Source organism: Plasmodium sp. gorilla clade G2 (assembly GCF_900097015.1).
Source record: "Plasmodium sp. gorilla clade G2 genome assembly, chromosome: 9".
In the NCBI taxonomy this organism is placed as follows: Eukaryota; Apicomplexa; class Aconoidasida; order Haemosporida; family Plasmodiidae; genus Plasmodium; species Plasmodium adleri (nom. inval.).
Genome location: NC_041701.1, coordinates 194,966 through 220,352, shown reverse-complemented (window position 1 = coordinate 220,352; position 25,387 = coordinate 194,966). Strand labels below are relative to the sequence as shown.

At 21.2% G+C, this 25,387-nt stretch overlaps 2 protein-coding genes across 2 annotated transcripts; both read left to right on the top strand.

The window, feature by feature from the left end:
• Window positions 1–1,105: 1,105 nt before the first annotated feature.
• Window positions 1,106–5,072, top strand: PADL01_0904400 (high molecular weight rhoptry protein 3; the record flags this gene model as incomplete). Its single annotated transcript, XM_028681707.1, has 7 exons — window positions 1,106–1,169; window positions 1,315–1,424; window positions 1,815–2,775; window positions 2,963–3,025; window positions 3,207–3,263; window positions 3,458–4,228; window positions 4,402–5,072. 7 exons carry the CDS (start codon window positions 1,106–1,108, stop codon window positions 5,070–5,072), a joined length of 2,697 nt encoding a protein of 898 aa, XP_028538058.1.
• A 1,048-nt stretch (window positions 5,073–6,120) lies between these two features.
• On the top strand, window positions 6,121–24,582 carry PADL01_0904300 (dynein heavy chain, putative; the record flags this gene model as incomplete). The annotated part of the gene is made up of 1 exon (XM_028681706.1): window positions 6,121–24,582. The coding sequence occupies one exon, from the start codon at window positions 6,121–6,123 to the stop codon at window positions 24,580–24,582; it is 18,462 nt and encodes a 6,153-aa protein (XP_028538057.1).
• Window positions 24,583–25,387: the final 805 nt, after the last annotated feature.

The window sequence follows — 25,387 nt, the reverse complement described above, 5'->3', positions numbered from 1 at the left end:
TTTTTGCTAAAACAAAGACAATAAAAATTATAATATTATTATTATAAACTTCATATATATTTTAGGGAATTATATTATTTTACACATCAATTAATTAAAAAATAATACATCCTTAGTGCAGAAATAAAAATTAAGCACATATATTTATATGCGTATATATATTATCATCAAAAATACATATATATTAAATTTATTAAAAACCTGTATTTAGATTTATTCACGCATATGAATATATAATATATGTATATATAATACATACTAAAATAATAAAAAAAAAAAAAAAAAAAATAATAATAAATTTACAATTAAAATGAAAATTAAAAGAAACATGAATAAAAAATGATAAAAAAAGGAAAACATGAAAAAAACGAAAAAAAAAGAAGAAAAAACTTATTGCCATACTTTTGTGTTATCATTTTTTTTTTTTCTTATGTATAATTAATTGCTCCATCTGTTTTCGTTCATTATAATTTGTTTTTTTTTGTTTTGTTTTTTGTTTTTTTTTGTGTTGACCAAAATTTTATAATTTTTCTTTAAAAAAAAAAATATATACATAAATATGTATTATATGTATATATATATAAAATATATATGTTTAATGTAATTTAGATTTTTAAGATTTTAGTATTTTTATTTAATAATTTATATAATTTTTTTGTTTGTGTTTTAACAAAAGAATACATTATATAATAATGCATATACATTATCTATGCTTTAATTTTTAGTAATTTTTAATTTTTAATTATATTTATGTATATATATATGTATATTCATATGATATATTGTAATAATATATTTATAATATGAATATTATAATTTTTTAATATTTGGTTTTAGATTTGATTTGATTTAATTTTTAAAAAAAAAAAAAAAAAAAAAAAAAAAAAATTTATAATATTATATATAATAATATATATTAAATAAGACGACCAACATAATAAAAATAATATTATAGGTAAAAAAAGGAAAATGACCAAATAAAAATGTGTACTTATATATTAAAATATATATATATATATATATATATATATATGTATGTATGAACTTAATTTTACATTATATTCATTTGTCTTTTCCTTTTTTTAGGATGATATAGTTAAAAAATATGCGTAGTAAGCATTTAGTAACATTTTTTATTATTACTTTTTTATCATTTTCAACCGTTAAGGGTAATATATATATATTTTTTTTTTAATAAAAAAGTACACTAGATCAAAATGATTGTACGGGTGCATTTATATTTGTTTATATAACATATATATATATATATATATATATATATATATATTTATGTGTTAATTTATTTTTTTATAGTTTGGGGAAAAGATGTATTCGCCGGTTTCGTAACAAAGAAATTAAAAACCCTGTTAGACTGTAATTTTGCTCTTTATTATAATTTGAAAGGAAATGGTCCAGACGCTGGAGTAAGAGAAATTGAAATGAATAAAAGAATTAAATGATGCATAATATGGACATACATATATATGTGAATGTTAATTTTTTTTTTTTTTTTTTTTTTTTTTATTTAAAAAATTATTATATTGACTGTACTCCTAAAGGTGTACTTTTTTTTTTTTTTTTTTTTTTTACTTTTATATAAATGTGTACACGAAAATATTGTGTCCATAAATATATACATATATATAAATATATATATATATATATATATAATTTATTCTTTTTGTGTACGCCTTTTATTTTATTTATATATATTATATGAATACATTTTATATATTTATAATATGAGAATATTAAAATGTATTTTTGTATGTAAATTTTTTATATCTTTATTTTTTTTTTTTTTTTTATTGTAGTCCTTTTTAGATTTTGTGGATGAACCTGAACAATTTTACTGGTTCGTAGAACATTATTTATCTGTGAAATTTCGAGTTCCAAAACATCTTAAAGATAAAAACATACATAATTTTACACCTTGCTTAAATAGATCATGGGTATCTGAATTTTTAAAAGAATATGAAGAACCATTTGTAAATCCTGTTATGAAATTTCTTGATAAAGAACAAAGATTATATTTTGCATATACATTTGGTGATTTAGAACCACAAGGTAAATACACATATTTCCCAGTTAAAGAATTTCACAAATATTGTATATTACCCCCAATAATAAAAACTAATATAAAAGATGGTGAAAGTGGAGAATTTTTAAAATACGAATTAAATAAAGAAGAATATAAAGTTTTTCTTTCTTCTGTTGGTTCTCAAATGACAGCTATAAAAAATTTATATTCAACAGTTGAAGATGAACAAAGAAAACAATTATTAAAAGTTATCATAGAAAATGAAAATACAAATGATATATCTGTCCAATGTCCAACTTATAACATAAAATTACATTATACTAAAGAATGTGCTAATAGTAATAATATATTAAAATGTATTGATGAATTTCTTAGAAAAACATGTGAAAAGAAAATAGATAGTAAACATCCTTCTGCAGATTTATGTGACCATTTACAATTCCTTTTTGAAACATTAAAGAATCCTTACTTGGATAATTTTAAAAAATTTGTAAACAACAGTGATTTTACTTTAATCAAACCTCAATCAGTATGGAATGTACCTATATTCGATGAATATAAACCAAAAAATTATTTAGATAGTGTACAAAATTTAGATACAGAATGTTTTAAGAAATTAAATAGCAAAAATTTGATCTTCTTATCATTCCATGATGATATACCTAACAATCCATATTACAATGTTGAACTTCAAGAAATTGTTAAATTGAGTACCTACACATACAGCATATTTGGTAATATATCCTATATAAAAATATACATATATATATATATATGTATATAATGACAAATGTTTTATTAAAATATATAAATATATATTTGTGTATCTCTGTATCATTATTGTAAAAATATTTATTTATATATTTATTTAATTATTATTTTATTTTATAAATTTCTTGTTTTGTTTCTTCTTGTTTACAGATAAATTATATAATTTCTTCTTCGTTTTTAAAAAAAGTGGAGCTCCCATTAGTCCAGTGTCAGGTATGCTAAAGGAAAAGAATTATAAAAGAATATATTATGTTATAAATAACAAAATACATAATGAAATATTTGTGAAACCTAGAAATGCTTTAATAAAAGGATTTTATACATGATATATATATATATATATATTTATATATTCATATTTATTTATTTATTTATTTTAATTTTCATCTTTCAGTTAAGGAATTGAGTCACAATATTACCGATTTTAGCTTTAAAGAGGACAACAGTGAAAGTAAGAAATAAAATTATTTATTAAATATATATTTTTTTATAAGTGAATAATATAACCTGTGGATGATGTACTAATTTATTTCATGAATGTACCATATATAATAAATGGATAAATAAATAACTATATATATGTATATTTATATATATATATATATATATATATATTTTTTATTTTAATTTTTTTACAATTTTTAGTTCAATGCCAAAATGTAAGAAAGAGTTTAGATTTAGAAATAGATGTAGAAGCAATGAAAGGTATTGCTGCCGAAAAGTTATGTAAGATTATTGAAAAATTTATTCTTACAAAAGATGCTACAGGCAAACCTGAAAAGAGTGATATACACAGAGGTTTCCGTATCTTATGTATATTAATATCTACTCATGTAGAAGCTTATAATATAGTTAGACAATTATTAAATATGGAAAGTATGATATCTTTAACAAGATATACTTCATTATATATCCATAAATTTTTTAAGAGTGTAACATTATTAAAAGGAAACTTTTTATATAAAAATAGTAAAGCTATAAGATATTCACGTGCTTGTAGTAAAGCCTCATTACACGTTCCATCAGTTTTATACAGAAGAAATATTTATATTCCTGAAACATTCTTATCATTATATTTAGGATTATCAAATTTAGTATCTTCAAATCCTAGCAGTCCATTTTTTGAATATGCAATTATAGAATTTTTAGTAACTTATTACAATAAGGGTTCTGAAAAATTCGTTCTTTATTTTATATCTATTATCTCAGTTTTATATATCAACGAATATTATTATGAACAACTTGCATGTTTCTATCCAAAAGAATTTGAATTAATAAAATCAAGAATGATACATCCAAATATAGTAGATCGTATATTAAAGGGTATAGATAACTTATTGAAAAGTTCAAGATATGATAAAATGCGTACAATGTACTTGGATTTCGAAAGTTCCGATATATTCTCTAGAGAAAAAGGTAAGACAATTAATAAGAAATGAGCATAATAATTTTATGAAAAAATGAGTGAATACATATATATATTATAATTGTAAAATATAAATCTATGGAATATATACATATATATATATATATATATATATATATATATTTATTTATTTATTTATTTTTAATTTTTTTTTTTTTTTTAGTTTTCACTGCCTTATACAACTTCGATAGTTTCATTAAGACCAATGAACAATTAAAGAAGAAGAACTTAGAAGAAATATCAGAAATACCTGTACAATTAGAAACATCTAATGATGGTATTGGTTACAGAAAACAAGACGTTCTTTATGAAACTGATAAACCACAGACTATGGATGAAGCTGCATATGAAGAAACTGTAGATGAAGATGCTCATCACGTTAATGAAAAACAAAGCAGTGCCCACTTCTTAGATGTTATTTCAGAAGAAGACATATTAGAAGAAAAAACCAAGGATCAAGATTTAGAAAGAGAATTATACAAATATATGGGACCATTAAAAGAAAAATCTAGAAGTGCAAGTACTGCATCTACTAGTGATGAATTATCAGGTTCAGAAGGCCCTTCTACTAAATCTACATCTAAAGCAAGCAAAGATCAATCATCATCTCAAGGTGAAGATAATACATACAAAGAAATGGAAGAATTAGAAGAAGCTGAAGGATCTTCAAATCTTAAAAAAGGTATGGAATTTTATAAATCTTCTCTAAAACTTGATCAGTTAGATAAAGAAAAACCTAAAAAGAAAAAATCTAAAAAAAAAAAAAGAGACAGTTCCAGTGACAGAATATTATTAGAAGAATCTAACACATTTACTTCAGAAAATGATTTGTAAATTAAAAAATTTTGAACCTACATGTATATTTTATTATATTACATCATGTAATCATATTATAGAATTTATTTTTAATAAGAAAAAAAAAAAAAAAAAAAAAAAACATACATTTATAAAATTGATAATTTTTTTTTTTTTTGTTATGCATACATACACAGCATACATATTATATATATGTATGTATAATTTTTTTTTTTTTTTTTTTTTTTTTATTTTGTATGCATTTTAATTTTTATGTGAAAAATGATAAATAATATATATTTTTTTTTTTAATATATAAATATTAATGTATGAATATTTTTTTCTTTCAAATATTAAAAACTTGAACTATTAAAATTTATATGTGAGCATGATTTGAAGAATATATAATTTTTTTATATAGTTTTTTTTTTTTTTTTTGGTTGTTATTAAAATATATAAATTTTTTAAAAAAAAAAATACAACTGATTACATATTCGTTTTTTTTTTTTTGTATTATTTTTATGAATGAATAATGGAAAATAAAATAATAAAAGTAAATAATATATTATATATGTATGTATGTATTTATTTATTTCCCTTTATTAACTTAAAAAATATAGAGTTATGGCAAAAATTTTCTCTATAAATATTGATAAATTTTAAGTTATATTAATATATATGTATATTTTAGTTATGTCTTATATTAAGACACGTTAGCATTAATAATAAAGGTATATATATATATATATATATATATATAATATATGATGTTCTATAATTTCGAACACACGCCATTTTATTTCCGGAAATTACCATTTCTAATGGGCATATTATTATTTTTTTATAGTTTCTATATTTTTCTAATAGGAAAACAAAAACAAAAAAAAAAAAAAAAAAAAAAAAAAAAAAGAAAGAAAAATGAAATAAAAAATATTTATATTATAACTTATAATTTTTGAGCACACACAAACATATATATATATATATATACATATATATTTTTTTTTATTTTTATTTTTATTTTTTTTTTTTTGTGAATTCCTTATAATATTCTGCTCCTACATTTTGAAAAAAAAAAAATTATAAGATGGATAGGAAAAATCAAGATTCGCAAATGTATAACACATATAAGTGGGTTCTGAATAAACTTAAATTTTCGTATAAAGAAGAGAATAATATTGATTATTTGATAGATAAAAATATTGAAGAAAAGAAAAATGTTGTTGAAAAGTTTCTATGTGATGAAGAAAATGATTTATTGCTGTTTAGTTTAGAAAATAATGAAATGGTTATTGCAAAGGAAGAGAATATAAAATTTGATCAGAAAATTGTTTATTTTTATAAGCATTTAAATAAAAATATAAAAGATGATAAGAAAATATTATATGGAATATTATCTCCTAATATTTTGGATACTTTAAAATTAATGCTTAATAAGATAATATATCCATTGTTTATAAATAACAAGTTAATAAATACAAATGTGTCTAGTGATGATATAAATAAATTTATGATGGAATTTAATACATATATAAAAGAGTTAAATGAATTTATTTTAATATTAGAAGATATAAAGAAAGTAAAATTGAGAATGCAAATATATGATTCTGAAATTAATAATGATAAAAAAAACGATGAAAATGTATTAAATGATGAAGAAAGGGATGATAAAAACATTTCAACTTGTTCATCACCCTTATCATCTATTAGAGAATTTCAGAAGAAAGGAAATGAATGTGAATATAAAATAAATAAGAAAAAGAATGAAACTGCACATTTAACAAAATATTTAAATATATTAGAAAATTTATTTAATGATATGCAAATGAAAATACAAGAATATAAGACATCAAATATAGACGTTGGTCCATTTATCGAAATACAATATTGGAGATATAAACATCGATATTTATTATTTATAATTGAAGAATTAAGAAGTAAAGAAATTAAAAGTATTATAAATAATATTAATATAAATAATACAAATAATGAAGAACAAAAATATACATATACATTTGATATATTAAATAAATGGAGAGAATTAGAAACGAAAATTGAAAATGAATTCAATGAAAGTAAAGATAATATAAAATATCTAGAAAGTATTGAACAATTTATTTTATCTTTATATTTATGTAATGTAGAAAATATTATTGACAATATACCATCTCTTTTAAATTCAATTAAAATGATTTATTTAGTAGCACGTTTTTATAATACTCCAAATAAGCTTAACAATTTATTTATAAAAATAACTAATCAGATGATTATTAAATGTAAGGAGGAAATTTATTGTGCCAAAAAAAAAAAAATCACAAGAATCAAAAGGAAACAAAATAAAGGTAAAAATAAAAGAAATGAGGAAAGACGAGGAAGTGATATGGATGGACAGAATAATCAAGATATGGAAGATAATTTATCTGAAAAAAATGATGGAAAAAATTATTCAAACAGAAAAAATAAAGATAATAATAAGAATGATAAAAATAATAACGATGATGATAATGATGATAATGATGATAATTATAATAATAATAATAATAATAATATTAGTGATGATGATAATAATTATAGCGATAATAGTGATGATAACGAATGTGATAATTACGATAGTGATGATAATGATGATTATGAAATGGATGAGCAGGATGAAGATCATTTTAATGGTTTTACAAGAGAAAATAATTATGATGATGGAGAAAAGGATGGTAACAGATCGTATGATAATTTAAAAGATAGAAAAAAAGGAAGTATATATATAAATGATGATATAAAAAGAGACAAACTAAAAAATGAAGAACATAACTTATGGTTATTAGATCCTGATAATTTGATTGAGAAATTTAATTTATGTTTTAAATTACATGAAATATATAAAGAAGAATTTGAAAGTCTGAAATGTTTTTTTGAACAGAATAATTCAACAAGTATGAGTGTTGATTTAAATTCTAAAGTTATATTTTGTAAATTAGAAATATTTTGTAGACGTTTAAAAAAATTAGTAGATTTATTTTTATGTATGAAACAATTTCAAATATTAAAAAGTATAAAATTTGATTGTGTACAGAATATTACTAAAACATTTAATAAATATATAAAAGAATTTAAATTAAAACATACAGATGATATGTTAAATTACACAGATAATTATTTTGATAGAGATTTTGTTGAATTAAGAGTATATATATCAGAATTAGAAAGTGACTTACAAGAACATATGATTAGTTTATTAAATAATAGTTCAAATATTATGCTTTCATTTTTTATATTTTTTAAATTTAAAGAATCTTTCATAAGAGATTATTTAATTATTTTTATACAAACTAAATATGATATATTATTACAACAGTTTTTAGAAATATTAAATTCTATAAATAACGATTTAGAAAATTATAAGAACAATTTAAGTATTAATAAAAATATTAATTATTTAAAAAATATATTTTGGACATTAAGCATTAATTATAAAATAAATCATATTATAAAAGTTTTTCTTGATGAAAATGATAACAACAATAATATTATTTACGATGAAAAGTTCAATATTAATATGAATACTTTTGTCAATCATGATACACATAAGAACCTAAAGAATAAAGGTAAAAAAATATATAACTCTGAAAAAAAAGACAACGATAAGGATATATATAAGGATATGGAAGATATAAAAAAATCATCTGCTTCGGATGAACCTATTTATGAAAAAATTAATGATAAGGTTCATATAGTTAATTCTATACAACAGCAAGTTTTAGAATTGTTAGAAGATTATGATAAGAAGAAAAATAATGAAAATGTAATTGGACGTAAAAAGGAAGTAGCATTGTCTATAGATAGAAATAATCATATATTAAAAGAAGAAGAACATGAAGATGTACGTGAGGAAGTACGTGAGGAAGTACGTGAGGAAGTACGTGAGGAAGTACGTGAGGAAGTACGTGAGGAAGTACATGAGGAAGTACATGAGGATAAGCCCGGTGATGAATATAAGCAAAAAATTGAACTAGAAAAAGATCAAAAAAAAAAAACTTTTAAGGATAAAGAAGAAGAGGAAAATTTTAATGAATATAATAAAAAAATAAAAACACAGAAATCAAGACCAAAAAAAATATACAACAATAATGTACACAATAATAATAATGAGAAAGAGAAAAGAAAAAATATATTATTCAAAAGTTCCACTGGAAAAGAAGTATTAAAATTATACTTAAAAATATCAAAATTTATTGAAGAATATAAAAATAAATTATTTAAACATTGGTTATCCTACACAAAAAATATGAACAGTTTAAATGTGACGGTTTTTGTAAAACATCCAAAGACAAAAAATGTAATAGTAAATTTTGATAATAGAATTAAGAAAATAATAAGAGAAGCCAAAATATTTCTTTCTTTTGAATTTGAATTACCTGAAGAAATAAAAAATATGATATCTCAAGAATCCAAAATATATAGTTTTTATTATAAATTTTATAATATATTAATATTAATAAAAAAGATGAAAAGTAATAAGAAACGTGGTATTGATTTAAGTTTAAAACATTTTTTTATGTATATTGATCAATTAATTTTGCCATTCCTAGTAAAATATACTTGGAATAATTATGCTTTAGAAGATTCAATTGATAACTTATTTAAAGAATTATATTATTTTGATGAATCAATAAATTCTTTATATTATATTATAAAAGATCATATATATTATAATATAAAATTACTTTATAAAATTCTTGAATATAAAAATGAAAGGTTAGTTATACATAGACAAAAGAAAATGTTTAATAAAAGAATAGTTTTATGTAATTCTATATCCAAGAAAATTCAAACAGCTATTTTTGATCTTTTAAGTAATATACAATATGTATATGAAGACAAATTAAAAAGTATAATAACAAAGGAAGAAATAATAAATACAAGAAATTTTTATTATGAAATATTTTTGTCTACCTTGAAAAAAATATACTTAAAAAATATTAAAATTTTAATTAACACATGGTCTAATTTTGATGATAATAATAAAAATAAAGGCAACACACAAAATAATATTGACAACATGATGAATTATAAAAACAACAACAACAATAATAATAATAATAATAATGATGATGATAATAATTACAATGTTGTTGAAATTTTATTATTAATTCAAGAAAATGATATTATCATTAATCCATCCATTAAAAGCATCAAGGAAAATATGAAAAAAATTATCAACGTTTCTATTAATAATTTAATATATATTGATAATTGGATAACAACAGAAGATTTAATACGACAATTTCATGGAGATGTTGAGAATGAAGAAGGAGAAGATATAGAAGATTTATCTAATAAAACAAAAAAAAGAGATCAAATTAAAACAAAATACGAACAAATAAATGAAGAAAATAAATATTTGTCAAATGATGAAATTAATAAAAAAAAGAAAAAAAAAAAATATATATTTGACCAAGTTTTAGATTTTTCTTATTTTTCGAAAAATAACATGAATGAGTCAGGAAATTCTATAGAAGAAGAGTTAAATATGGAAAATGAAAATTGTGTGGATAATTTGAATTATTACTTTGAATTTTATGAGAAAATAAGAGAAGATAAAAATATTGAAAAAGAATTATTAAAGTTAAATGATAAATTATTTGTATTTCAAAATGCGGTTGATAATTTTATTCAAAAGTTTGAAAAGTATAAATATATTATAAAAAATTTCCACTTACAAAATAATAATAATAATAATAATAATAATAATGACAATAATAATAATAATAATAATGACAATAATAATAATAATAAGGGTATTGTACTGGGGGATTATAATAAACAAAAAGATATAATGAATGATAAAATATTAGATATGGATAATTATATGAAAGATACAGAAGATGATGAAGAAAAAGAAAGGAATCTATTAAACTTTACAGAAAATGAGGATGATTTAGAAAATATAAATATGAAGAATAGTACAAAGGGAATCTTAAACGATTCTAATATTGATAATAGTGATGATAATGATAGTTCAGATAATAATAGTGATAATAGTGATGATGAAGATAATAATAATTTTAAGAAATACAAAGAAGAAGAAGAGAAAATAAAAAATTTTATAGAAATAAAAAAGGATATAAATAATATAGAAAGTTGTTATATGCTAAATATGTTTAAATTCAATTTAGAAAGCTTTAAAATGTATTTAATAAATATTATTGAAAATGAAGCATTAGAATGTGCTAAAAATATTATTGAACCTGTTAAGAAAAAAAGTGATATGCTAATTAAAAAAATTAATACATTAAAAATAAAATTAAAAAAAAAAATTATCGATATTGATTCTTTATATTATGTTATTAATATAATAAAGAAAATACATATTTTTGAATCAACTATTGATATTGTCTTAAATCCTATAAATGATATGTTAAATATTTTAGAATTTTATATGAGTAACTTTTTAAAAAAACAAATGGATTCCTTAAGACATTCTAATAATTATGATGAAGAAGAAAATTATCAAATAAAATTTATAAATAATTTAGAAAAGAAAAAATCTTCTGGGCAATTATATAACTTAGATGATTCATATAATAAGAATTTATTATTCACATTTAATAAATTAAATGTAATGAAAAAAAAGTTTGTATCCTTTTATAAATTTGAAATAGAGAAAAAGAATTTAATACTAAGTAAATTTAATGAGTTAATAAATTTAACAAAACATGTAGAAGAGGAAATACAAGAAAAAAAAACAACTATGAAAAATGAATTGATAAATAATATTTATTCATTCAAAATTGATATAAAAACATTTAGAGAACATTTTCTTAAAATGAATTTTAAAAGTGAACATATTAATCCATTAAATGCTTTTGAATTATTAAAAAGATATAAAGAAGAAATTAATATGTTAAAAAATAAATATAATAGTTATTATAAAGGAGAATCTATATTCGGTTTAAAGCATCAACCTCATTCTGATTTATTTCTAAGTTCGAATGAAATTCATAATTTTTATTCTCTTTATGATTTATATGTACAATTAAAAGAAAAGTTAAATGAATGGAAAAATCTTAAATGGTATGATGGTATACAAAAAATGAAAGAATTGAAAAATGAAATTTTATCCTTTGAAAAAAAATGTTCTCAATTACCAAAAAATCTGAAGATGATTGTAATATATAAAAATCTGATGAAAGAAATTTTTTATTTTAAAGAAATTACACCAATTGTAGATGAATTGGAGAAAAAAACTATTCTCAAAAGACACTGGACAGAAATAATAAACATTTTGAAGGAAAAGAAAAAAAAAGATACCACAGGTAAGGAAAAAAAAATTCAAAAGAAAAGTTATGCAGATGAGGAAAAAGACCATCCAAAGGACAACATCAACCAAAATAAAAACAACAACAATAATATTAATAATAATAATAATAATATTGATGAAATAATAAATGATAAAGTAAACAAAATAGACCCTTTGGTGGATATGCAAAAAGAAAATGTAGTGGAAAATTTAAATGTTGAACAAATGAATAACCAGAATAAAAATGGGAAACAAATTGAACTAATCACTGATTTGGATGATCAGCCAAATAAAACATGTATTCAAAAGAATACGTTTGAAAAAAATAATAGTAATGATAATAATAATGATAATAATAATGATAAAAATAATAATAATGATGATAAAAATCTTGTACATATCGATAGAGATAAATATACTTATAATACAAGTGAAGTTGAAGATGAGAAGATGAAGAAAAACAACTTAGAAAATAAAAAAAGAATAAAAGATCAAACGGATGAAGAAAAAATCAATAAAAAAGATATATCATTCCAAGATGGAGGACTTTTAGAAGAAAGCGCATATTTGGATGAAGAAGAATACATAAATAATTTAAACAAATTAGATCTAGATAATATGGATTTTTTTATTAAGGATATAATAAATTATCATTTATTAAAAAAGAAAGATGATATATTAGATATATGTGATAGTGCAGAAAAAGAAGCTAGTATTGAAGAAAAAATTAATGAGCAATATAAAATTTGGAATGAAACATGTTTTCAATTTAGTAAATGGAAAAATAGAGATTATGCTTGTATACTTGTTGGTAGTAAAGTTATTGAAATACAAGAAAGTTTAGAAGAAAGTCAAATATTATTAAATAATATAAATTCAACTAAATATAGTAAACCATTTAAAAGTAAATTATTATTATTATTAAATAAATTATCTGATTGTAGTGATATTGTAGAAAGATGGATAAAAGTACAAATGTTATGGTGTTCTATGGAAAGTGTTTTCACTAGTGGAGATATAGCTAGACAAATGCCTATCGAATCTAAACGATTTCATCAAATTGATAAAGACTGGATTAATATTATAAATATAGCTAACGAATCATCTATTGTTATTGAATGTTGTCAAAGTAGTATGTTAAAAGAATTATTACCAAATATGCAAAAAGGTTTAGAAAGTTGTCAAAAATCATTGGAATCTTATTTAGAAGGGAAAAGAAGCAAATTTCCTCGTTTCTATTTTGTATCCAATTTAGTATTATTAAAAATATTATCTCAAGGTTCAGATATCAATATCATACAATCAGAATTAATTAAATTATTTGATGCTATTAATTATTTAACTATTAAAACTATACAAAATAAAAAAAGAATCATATGTATTAATAATAAAGAAAAAGATGATATTGAAACTGTTCAGTTAGTAAATCATGTTACTATTGATGGTAATATAGAAAATTGGCTTATATTATTAGAAAAAGAAATGCAAAAAGCTATAAAAAAAGAATGTAAGTTAGGTGTATCTAATTCATCACAATTATTTAAAACACTAAATTTAAAAGAATTTTGTGATAAAAATATAGCACAAGTTGCATTAATATGTTTACAAGTAATGTGGACAAATGATATAGAAAAATGTATATATAAATATCATTCAGAAAAAAATATTTTAAAGGTTACCAATAAAAAAATTAATTATATAATGTCAGAACTTGTAAATATATGTTTATCCGATTTAGGTACTAAACTAAATAGAACTAAATATGAAACATTAGTTACTATACATGTACACCAAAGAGATTTATTTACAGAAATATCTGCAAAAATTAAAGAGCATAAAATTAAAACAACTACCGATTTTGATTGGATAAAACAAACGAGAATTTATTATAAAGTAGAAAAAAATATTATTTTAATAAGTATATCTGATGTTGATTTTATTTATTCTTATGAATATTTAGGTATAAAAGAAAGATTATGTATAACTCCTTTAACGGATCGATGTTATTTAACATGTGCCCAAGCTTTGGGTTTGTGTTATGGTGGAGCTCCAGCTGGACCAGCAGGGACAGGAAAAACAGAGACAGTAAAAGATTTAGGTAGAACCTTAGGTATATATGTAATAGTAACAAATTGTTCTAATCAACATAAATATAAAGATATGGCAAAAATATTTAAAGGATTATGTAGAAGTGGGTTATGGGGATGTTTTGATGAATTTAATAGAATTAATTTAGATGTGTTATCTGTTGTAGCCATGCAAATTGAATCTATAGTTACTGCAAAAAAGCAATCGTTGAAATATTTTTTATTTCCTGGAGATTCTAAAGCTATAAATTTGAACCCATCATCTGCATACTTTATTACAATGAACCCTGGTTATGCTGGTAGACAATTATTACCAGAAAATTTGAAAATATTTTTTCGATTTATATCTATGATGGTTCCAGATCGACAAATAATAATAAAAGTAAAATTAGCATCTGTTGGATATTTAGATATTGATAATTTAAGTAATAAATTTAAATCATTATATAACTTATGTGAAGAGCAGTTATCTAAACAAAAACATTATGATTTCGGTTTAAGAAATATTTTATCTGTATTACGTACTGCTGGTGATACCAAAAGATCTGCTGGACCAAATGAGAATGATGAAGAAATGTTACTTATGAGAACATTAAGAGATATGAATTTATCAAAATTAATTCACGACGATGTATTATTATTTTTATCCTTATTGAATGATGTATTTCCAAAGTTTCATAATATAACAAAAAAAAGTTTTCAATTAATTGAAGAGAATGTATTACAAATAATTAAGAAAAAGAAATTATGTGCAAAAGGTAAGTGGATATTAAAAATATTACAATTATATGAAACATCATTAGTTCGTCATGGTTTTATGCTTGTTGGGAATACATTAACTGGGAAAACAGAAATATTAAATATATTAACATCTGCTTTAACAAATATAGGAACTGTTACAAAAATTATAACATTAAATCCAAAAGCAATTACATCTGAACATATGTATGGTGTTAAAGATAATTTGAGTGAAGAATGGACTCCCGGAATTTTTGCAAATATATGGGAAAAATATAATAATAATAATTTAAAATATAATACTTGGATTGTATGTGACGGTCCAGTAGATGCTATATGGATTGAGAATCTAAATACAGTTTTAGATGATAATAAAATATTAACATTAGCTAATAATGATAGGATTCCTATGACTGATAATACTAAAATAGCTTTTGAAGTTGAAAATTTAAATAATGCTTCACCTGCTACTGTAAGTAGAGCAGGTATTGTATATATTTCAGATAGCGATTTAGGTTATAGACCATTTATATATAGTTGGTTACAAAAATTAAAGGATGTAAATACATATGGTATGACATTATATTCCATATTTAATAAATTATTTATATTTTATCTAGATAAAATACAAATCTTGTCATTCCTAAAAGAAAATTGTAAATTTGTTATGGATATCACAGATTCTATTTTAATTTTACAGACTATAAATTTGTTAAATTCACAAATCATTCAATATATTAATGCAATTAATAATTTTATGTACAATGAGGAAGATTTAAATAAAATTTTTTTTTTGGATAGTAATGAAAAAAAGTTATTGCCTCAAAGCCAAAAATTGATAAAATCAAATATTGAAGAGGAAAATAATAAATATGAACAAGAAAATAATAAATATGAACAAGAAAATGTTATTTCTTCTTCTGGAATGAAAAAAGGGAAAGATCAATTATTAAGTGATGAAAAATATAAATCATCTAATAAATTGGAAGATACAAAAAATATGACTCTTACAAATGATTTGGGTAAGAAACCATTATATTCAGGTTTGGAAAAAAAAAGTGATAATAAGTATGGAAAAAATTTAGATAATATAAAAAATGAACAAAAGGAGCAAAATGATGAAGAAAAGAATAAAAAGATAGATAAGAAAGAATCATATAATGATGAACAACAAGGCGAAGAAGAAAAAGAACAAGAGGAAGAATATGATGATGATACAAAACTTGATAGCTTGAATAATTATACACTTTCATCTGGTACAAAATATGAAAAAGTAAATATAGACGAATGTGAAGAAATTATGTTATATTCGATAGTTTGGGGATTGTGTGGATTGTTAGAATATAAAGATAGATTAAAGGTGCATAACTTTTTGTTAAAAAATGTACCTATATTAAAAAATGTCATGGGAGAAAAGAAAAAAATATATAACGAAGAAGATGAAAAAATAAAACAACAACAACAACAACAAAAAAAGAAAACCAAAAAAGAACTACCACAAAAAGGTGATAATAATGATTATGTAAGTACTAAAAAAATTAGAGAAGATGATAAAAATAATATAGAATTAGATAATGAACATAATATAGAAGATGGAGAAGAATTCGAAAATGAAATAAGTTTAATATATGATTATTATTTTGATATGAAATTAAAAAAATTAGTTAAATGGAATGTTGGTCCATTTAAAATGCCACGTAATGTAAATTCCATATCATCCATATTAATACCAACTATCGAAACAACTAAAGTAGAACATATAATAAAATTAATATCTAATATACCTATTCGATGTTATAATTTCCATACTTATAAAAGTACGTTATTATTAGGTTCCACCGGTTCAGCTAAAACTTCCATAGCTTTATTATATACATCCAAACAAGAAAAGAATACCAAAAGATTTAATTTCTCTAGTGTTACAACACCTGAGAAGTTTCAATTATTCATTGAATCTGAATTAGAAAGAAAAACAGGAAAAACATATGGTCCTATTGGAAATACGAAATCTATTATATTTATTGATGATATGTCTATGCCAAAAATTAATGAATGGGGTGACCAAAGTACTCTTGAACTATTAAGACAGCTTATAGAATTCCAAGGATTTTATTTCTTAGATAAAGACAAGAGAGGTAATTTTAAAAAAATTATTGATTTGGAATATATTGGATGTATTAATCATCCAGGTTGTGGAAATAATGATATACCAAGAAGATTAAAATCAAAGTGGTTTAATGTTAATATCTTGCCATATAATTTAAATTCTATAAATACTATATATGGTACTGTTTTAAGAACCAAATTTAATAAAAAACAAAAATTTTCAGAAGAAATTATTGAAAATATTGATAAAGTAATATTGTGTACAATTAATTTATTTGGTAGATTAAAGAAACATCTATTACCAGTTCCTTCTCGTTTTCATTATTTATATACAACACGAGATTTAGCAAAAATATTTTATTCTATGCTTTTATGTCCATTTGAATCTATTGATAATAATTTGTACAATTTTTTATGTTTATGGAAACATGAATGTGAAAGAGTTCTCATAGATAAATTATCTAGAATGGAAGATAAAGTTTTTTCATTGGATCAATTAAAACAAATATTTAATCAATATTATCCTTCATATAAAGATATTTGTGAAAAGAATATATATTTCAGTTATTTCTATGTATCAGAAAAGGAACAGGAATTATATATGATTGAAAATGATTTAATAGAAAATAATACTGTACAAGAGAAAAAGGAAAATGATAAGATCAATATAACTATTTCATCATCTTACATAAATGATACATCTAATAATTTGATATCTACAAAGTTGGATAATACAAATAAACTGTATGAAAAAATTGATGATACAAAAAATAGAAGAAATAGTGTAATAAATAGACAAAACGAAATGGATAATCAAAATGTTATAAATAGTAATAATAATAATAATAATAATAATAATATAATGACGAAAGAAGGAGATAATAACGACGATGTTGATAATATCAATACTTTTTCTTTCTCTTGGATGAAAAAAGATTACAAAATTGTTGTAGATTTTGAACGACTAAGATATATTGTTTATGAATATATGAAAGAATATAATATTAATAATGTTAAAAAATTAGATTTAGTTTTTTTTGACGATTCTTTAAAACATTTAATAATTATTAATAGAGTGATGCAAACTCCAAATGGTTCATGCATGTTAGTAGGTGTTGGTGGATCAGGTAAAAGATCCTTAACAAAACTTAGTGTTTTTATAAGTGAACAAATATTATTCCAATTAAATATAACAAAGACTTATACTAAGAATTTATTTTTTGAAGATTTAAAAAGTTTATATATATCTGCTGGTCAAATGAATAAGAAAACCACATTTTTATTAAGTGATAGTGATATTGAAAAAAATGATTTTATATTAGAACATGTAAATTCCATTTTATCTACTGGTTTAGTATATGGTCTTTTTATTAAAGATGAAAAAGAAGCCATATGTGCAGAAATGAAAGAATCATACTTAAAAGAAATGAATAAATCCAATCAATCATCAAAACTAAAAGGAGGAAAGAAAAAAAAGAATAAAAATGATTATAATAATATAGATGATGATATGGATATGGATGAATATCATTCAAAAGATTCACAATTAAAAAGCGATGCTTCATCTACAAGTAGTATTGATAATGATAGCATATGTAATGAAAAAATAACAAATAAGAAAAAGAAAAAAGATGAAAAAGTTATAAACGATTTTAATGTTTCATCAAATGTGATATTTGATTATTTATTAGATAATGTTCGAAATAATCTTCATATATTTTTATGTTTTTCTCCTATACATAAAGAATTTGCCTTACGATATCAACAATTTCCATGTATATATAATTGTGTAACTATTAATTGGTTTTTAAAATGGCCATTAGAAGCTCTTGTAAATGTTTCAACAGCTTATTTAAATAATTTTAATATAGATATTGATGATAATTTAAAAGATGATTTTTTCAATTTATTTGCTATTGTACATAATAAGGTGTCAGATACATGTGATACTTATAAAGAACGAATGAGAAGAAATACATATGTGACTCCCAAATCTTATTTGTCTTTTATTGATTTATATAAACAAATGTATGTTAAAAAATATGATGAAATCAAATGTTTAAAAGAAAGTGTGGATATTGGTTTGAAAAAATTAAATGAGGCAGCTATGGATGTACAAAAAATGAGAGAAAGTTTAACATCGGAAGAAGAGAAATTAAAAGAATCTGATGAGCAAATGAATATATTATTAGAAAAGGTAAAGGATGAATCACTCAAAGCTGAAAAACAAAGTGTAGAAGTTTCTAAATTTAGAGATAAATGTATTAAGGAAAAAGATTTAATTTTAAAAGATCAAGAAGAAGCAGATAAAGATTTAAAAGCAGCTTTGCCATATTTACATGAAGCAGAAGAAGCTATAAAAAGTATAACAGGTAAAGATATTACTGAGTTGAAAAGTATGAAAACACCATCTGATATTATTAGAATAGTTTTTGATGGTGTATTAATATTATTACAAGGGAAATTGAAAGAACCTAAAATTGATGTAAAATATGTAAATAAACAACATATCGAATTTATACAAGATTCATTTGATGAATATGCAAAACCTCTAATGGCAGATATTAGATTTCTAAATTTATTATTTGATTTTTCTAAAAATGAGAAAGATAATATTAATGAAGAAACTATTGAATTACTTAAACCATATATTGAATCTACCTTTTTTAAAACTCAAATTGCTAAAAAGGCTTCTGTTGCTGCTGAAGGATTATGTAAATGGGTTGGTGCTATGGCAATGTATAATCAAGCTTCAAAAATCGTTAAGCCTAAGATGAGTTATTTAAAAATTCAAACAGGTAGATTAGAAGATGCTTTAAAGCAATTAGCAGAAGCAGAAGATTCTTTGTTGAAAGCACAATTGTTTGTTGAAAATTTAAACTTAGATATTGAAAATATGTTTAAAAAAAAGAAGGCGTTAGAAGAAACTGCTTTAAAAACTAAACAAAGAATTGAACAAGCGAACAAATTAATTAATGGCTTATCTAGTGAAAAAGATAGATGGACAGATGATTCTAATAATTTTTCAAATATAAAGAAAAAAATTGTTGGTGATGTTTTTATATGCTCTTCATTTATAACATATTGTGGTATGTTTAATACAGAATTTAGGAATTATCTTATGAATGATGTTTTTTATAATTATACAAAAAATATAAAAAACATCCCAGTATCTTCTAATATAGATATTATAAAATATGTGTTATCTTCTGATGATACAAAAATATGTGATTGGAGTGTACAGAAATTACCAAATGATAAATTAAGTATAGAAAATGCATTGATTTGTGAAAATAGCAATAAATATGTGTTATTAATAGATCCACAATGCCAAGCAAGTAATTGGATTAAAAATAAAGAATTTTCGAATGACTTATCTAATCAAAGATGTATTACCACATTTAATAGTACTAAATTTAAAGATAACTTAGAATATTGTTTAAGTGAAGGGAAAACATTATTAATTGAAAATGTAGAGGAATATATTGATCCTATATTAGACTCAGTTTTAGAAAAACAAATTATAAAAAAAGGGAAAAAGAATTATATATTGATTGAAAATAACTTAATAAATTTTGATGAGAAATTTAATTTATTTATGACCACTAATATACCTAACCCTAATTATAGTCCTGAAATTTATGCAAGATGTTGTGTTATTGATTTTACAGTAACAGTTAAAGGGTTGGAAGACCAATTATTAGGTAGAGTATTAACAGAAGAACAGAAACATTTAGAAATAACATTAAAAAATATTATGATAGAATTAAAAGATAATACAAAATCATTACAAGATTTAGATAAGCAGTTGTTATATAAATTGAATACAAGTAGTTCTAATCTTATTGAAGATGAAGAATTAATAGAAGTATTAAATAATACTAAATTACTCTCTAAAGAACTTGAAACAAAATTAAAAGATAGTAATGAAAAGAAAAAAGAAATCAATGAAAAAAGAGAACAATACAGAAGTGTAGCATTAAGAGGAAGTATATTATATTTCTGTATTGTTGATATAACTAATGTGAATTATATTTATAATACATCTTTACATCAATTTTTGGAACAATTTGATTTATCTATTAAAAAAGCAGAAAAAGGACAACATATTAAAAAAAGAGTAGAATCCATATTGTATACATTAACAAATTTAATAATATCATATATGGAAAGATGCCTATTTGATCACCATAAAATTATATTTAAACTATTAATATCATTGAAAATATTATTATATGATAACATAATAAGTAATAAGGATATAAGTTTTTTTCTAAATCCATTATCTCACTATAGTCCTTCAAATGACATAAATAATGAGATGGCCAATACAAATATGTTAAATGATCCAATGGATGTCCTAAAAAATAAGAAGAATAAGAAAAATAATAGGGAAATGATTAATAATAATAAAATGAGTACTGCAATAAACGAGGTGATAAATAATACTATGGATAGTAGTTCTATGAATAATGATACTATGAATGTTTACTTGAGAACAAATGAAAATAATAAAAATAAGAATGATACAAATACAAGTGATGTTATCTCATCATCATCAAGCACAAAAACTGGTACAAGAACGAATACATCAACAACAACAACTACTACTAATACTACGACTAATAATAGTAATAGTAATAATAATAATAATATGAATGGTAATAGTTCGGTTAATGCTGGAGATATAAATGCGTGTAATAATAATACGTCTGTTATTGATCATAATGTAAGTAATAAGAATAAAATCGATTTACATAAAAAAGGAGCAGGGAAAGGTAAAATAAGTTCAACAAAATGGTTATTCAAAAATGAAAAGTTATACAAGAATATTATATCCTTATCAAACCATTCCTTTGGAAATGATAAAAATAATCGATTTTTTTATGATATATTAAATGTGATTCAATTAAATGAGAACACATGGAAAAATTATTATGATATATTAGATATAGAAAATAAGAATATACCTTATTATAATGAACGTTTAGATGTTAATAGTCAAATTAGTTCTTTCATAAAATTATGTTTAATTCGATGTTTAAGAGAGGATAGAACAATATTATGTGCAAATAAATTCGTAGATGAAGTTTTAAATAGAAATAGTGATACTATGAAACATGAGACATTAGAAAATATATTTTCTGAATCTAGTAATAGGAAACCATTTTTATTTTTATTATCGCTAGCTAGTGATCCCACTAATATGATAGATGATTTTGCTAAAAAGTTTAAGAAATATCCTACTGATAAAATATCAATGGGTGAAGGACAAGAAGTTATAGCAAAAGAAAAATTAAAAAATGCTATTATTAGTGGTAATTGGTTAATATTACAAAATTGTCATTTAAATAAAAATTTTATTATAGAAGTGTATAATATGTTAAAGAATTTAAATGAAATAGAAGAAGATTTTCGTTTGTTTTTAACATCTGAACCAGATGATGAATTTCCTATATGTATATTACATGGAAGTATAAAAATATCTACTTCCTTAAGTAGTGGTATAAAAAATAATATGCGAAAAATATATAAAGATATAATAAAAGAAGATATATTAGAAAAGATTGATGATGATAAATATCGAAAAATAATATATTCTTTATCATATCTACATTGTGTTTTATGTGAAAGGAAAAAATTTGGTCCTTTAGGTTGGTGTGTACCATATGAGTTTAGTATAACTGATTTATTTGCATCTTATTTATTTATAGAAAAACATTTATATTCTACATTATTAGTTAATAGACCAATAGATTGGGAGTCTATTCATTATATGCTTGCTGAAGTTCAATATGGTGGTAAAGTTACAGATGATTTAGATCGAGAATTATTATTAACATATGTTCAATATTATTTCAATGAAGATTTATTTAAAATGAAAAATGATGATTCTTGTGAATATTTAAATTTACCAAAGTTTTATGAAATTACTAATTTTAAAAATTTTATAGAAAAACTACCAAATATTGATACTCCATCTGTTTTAGATTTACATAATAATGCTGAGATAACATATCGTGTGAATGAATCACGACAAGTATTAAATTCTATTTTAGAAATTCAACCAAGAGATGTAGATCAGGGTGAAGAGAAAAGTATGGAAACGGTTGTACAGGAAATGTGTTTAGGTATTCTTCAAAATTTACCAACAGATATTAATATAGAAGAAGTAAAAAAAATTTTGTATAGAAAAAATAAGAATATACAACCAAATATGCAAACAAATGCTCAATTGAATGTAACATGTAATTTGGGTGCAACAACCAAAAATTTTGGTATATTAGAAAATAGTTCTTATAATAAAGGGAAGAATAGAGATTATAATATAGATACTAATGATAATGTTAATAATAATAATAATAATATATTACAAAAAAGTGTTATGTTAAACAATCCAAATAATTATACTACAAATGTCGGGAAATATATCATTCCAGGTGATAATAAAAATAAAAATCTAGGTTTGGTAAAAGAAAATGAACTTTCATTAGATATTCCAGATATTGTATATTGGGAAAATGATAATGAAGGAGAAAAAAATGTTCAATATAATTTTTCACCTCTTCAAGTTTTTTTCTTACAAGAAATGGAAAGAATAAAAAAAGTTATAGATTTAGTAAAGGTGAATTTAAATGATATTATTAGTGCAATCGATGGTTCTAAAATTATGACAGCTGATTTACAAAATGATACGAAATATATTTTTTCACAATCAGTTCCTAAAAAATGGATATATGATGCAAGTGAAACTGAAATATCTTGGATATGTAATAATTTGAATCAATGGTTAAATATACTTAATTTAAGATATGAACAAATTATGAATTATATATATAATGGTAAATTGAAATCTTATTGGTTACCTGGTTTTTTTAATCCTCAAGGGTTTTTAACAAGTATGAAACAAGAAATTACTAGATTAAATAAAAAAGATCAACTTTCTTTAGATGAAGTCGTATTATATACAGATATTAAAAATTATGATGTAGAAAAAATAAAAGAATTTCCAGAACATGGATTTAATATACATGGATTATTTATTGAAGGTTCAAAATGGAATTGGCAAGAAGGAAAATTAGAAGAAAGTTCACCCAAAATATTATCTGAAAATATGCCAGTAATACATATTACTGTTGTATCAAATAAAGATAAAAAAATAAAATTTATTGAAAATAATAAACATATGTTTTATAATTGTCCAGTATATAAATATAATGTTAGGACTGATAAATATTTTATTTTCCGTATACATTTAAAATCTGATATAGATCCTTCTATATGGAAATTGAGGGGAACTTCATTATTATGTTCCAAGGATTGAAACAAAAATGATACAGAAAATTGATTGGGAGGAAAAAATATAAACATATATAAATATAAATATATATATATATATATACATCCATGTGTGTATTTTTTTTTTTTTTTTTTTTTTTATAGTACATTTAATATATATATTATTAATATAAGACAAATAAAAATAAAATTTTATTTAGAAATAACTTTAGAGACATTTATAAAACATATATTTTACTTTTCTATATTTAACGTGATATTTAAAAAAAAATGCTTATAAATATATATACAATATGTATATTATATTTTTTTGTTCATAAATAATAAAGGACACTTTTAAAATATTTACAACATATATATATATATATATATATATATATATATATATATATATATATATATATGCGTGGTTTTTTTTTTTTTTTCTGGTTAAATTTACAGATATTTGTTTAAAAAAAAAAGTTGTGTTCTTATTTCTTCTGTGTACTTTATAAATAAGTGTCTTTAAAGATTATAATATATTTTTAAATTTATAATGTGAATTTTTTTTTTTTTTTTTTTTATTCAAGATATATTATATTATGTAAAAATGAATTTTAAGTTGTTTTTCCAAGTTTCATGTAACTTTAAAAATTTTAATTTTATAAATTTATATAAAGACTTTTTTACATTTTGTTTTCATGTTTAAATTTTTGTTTTTATTTATAAAAATTTGAGATATAATTAAGAGTATTAATATATATATATAAATTTTCCATATTGTGAGCCTGAATATAATATTTTTAATTATAACCGTATTAATATTCATGTAGTAATAAAAAAATAAAACA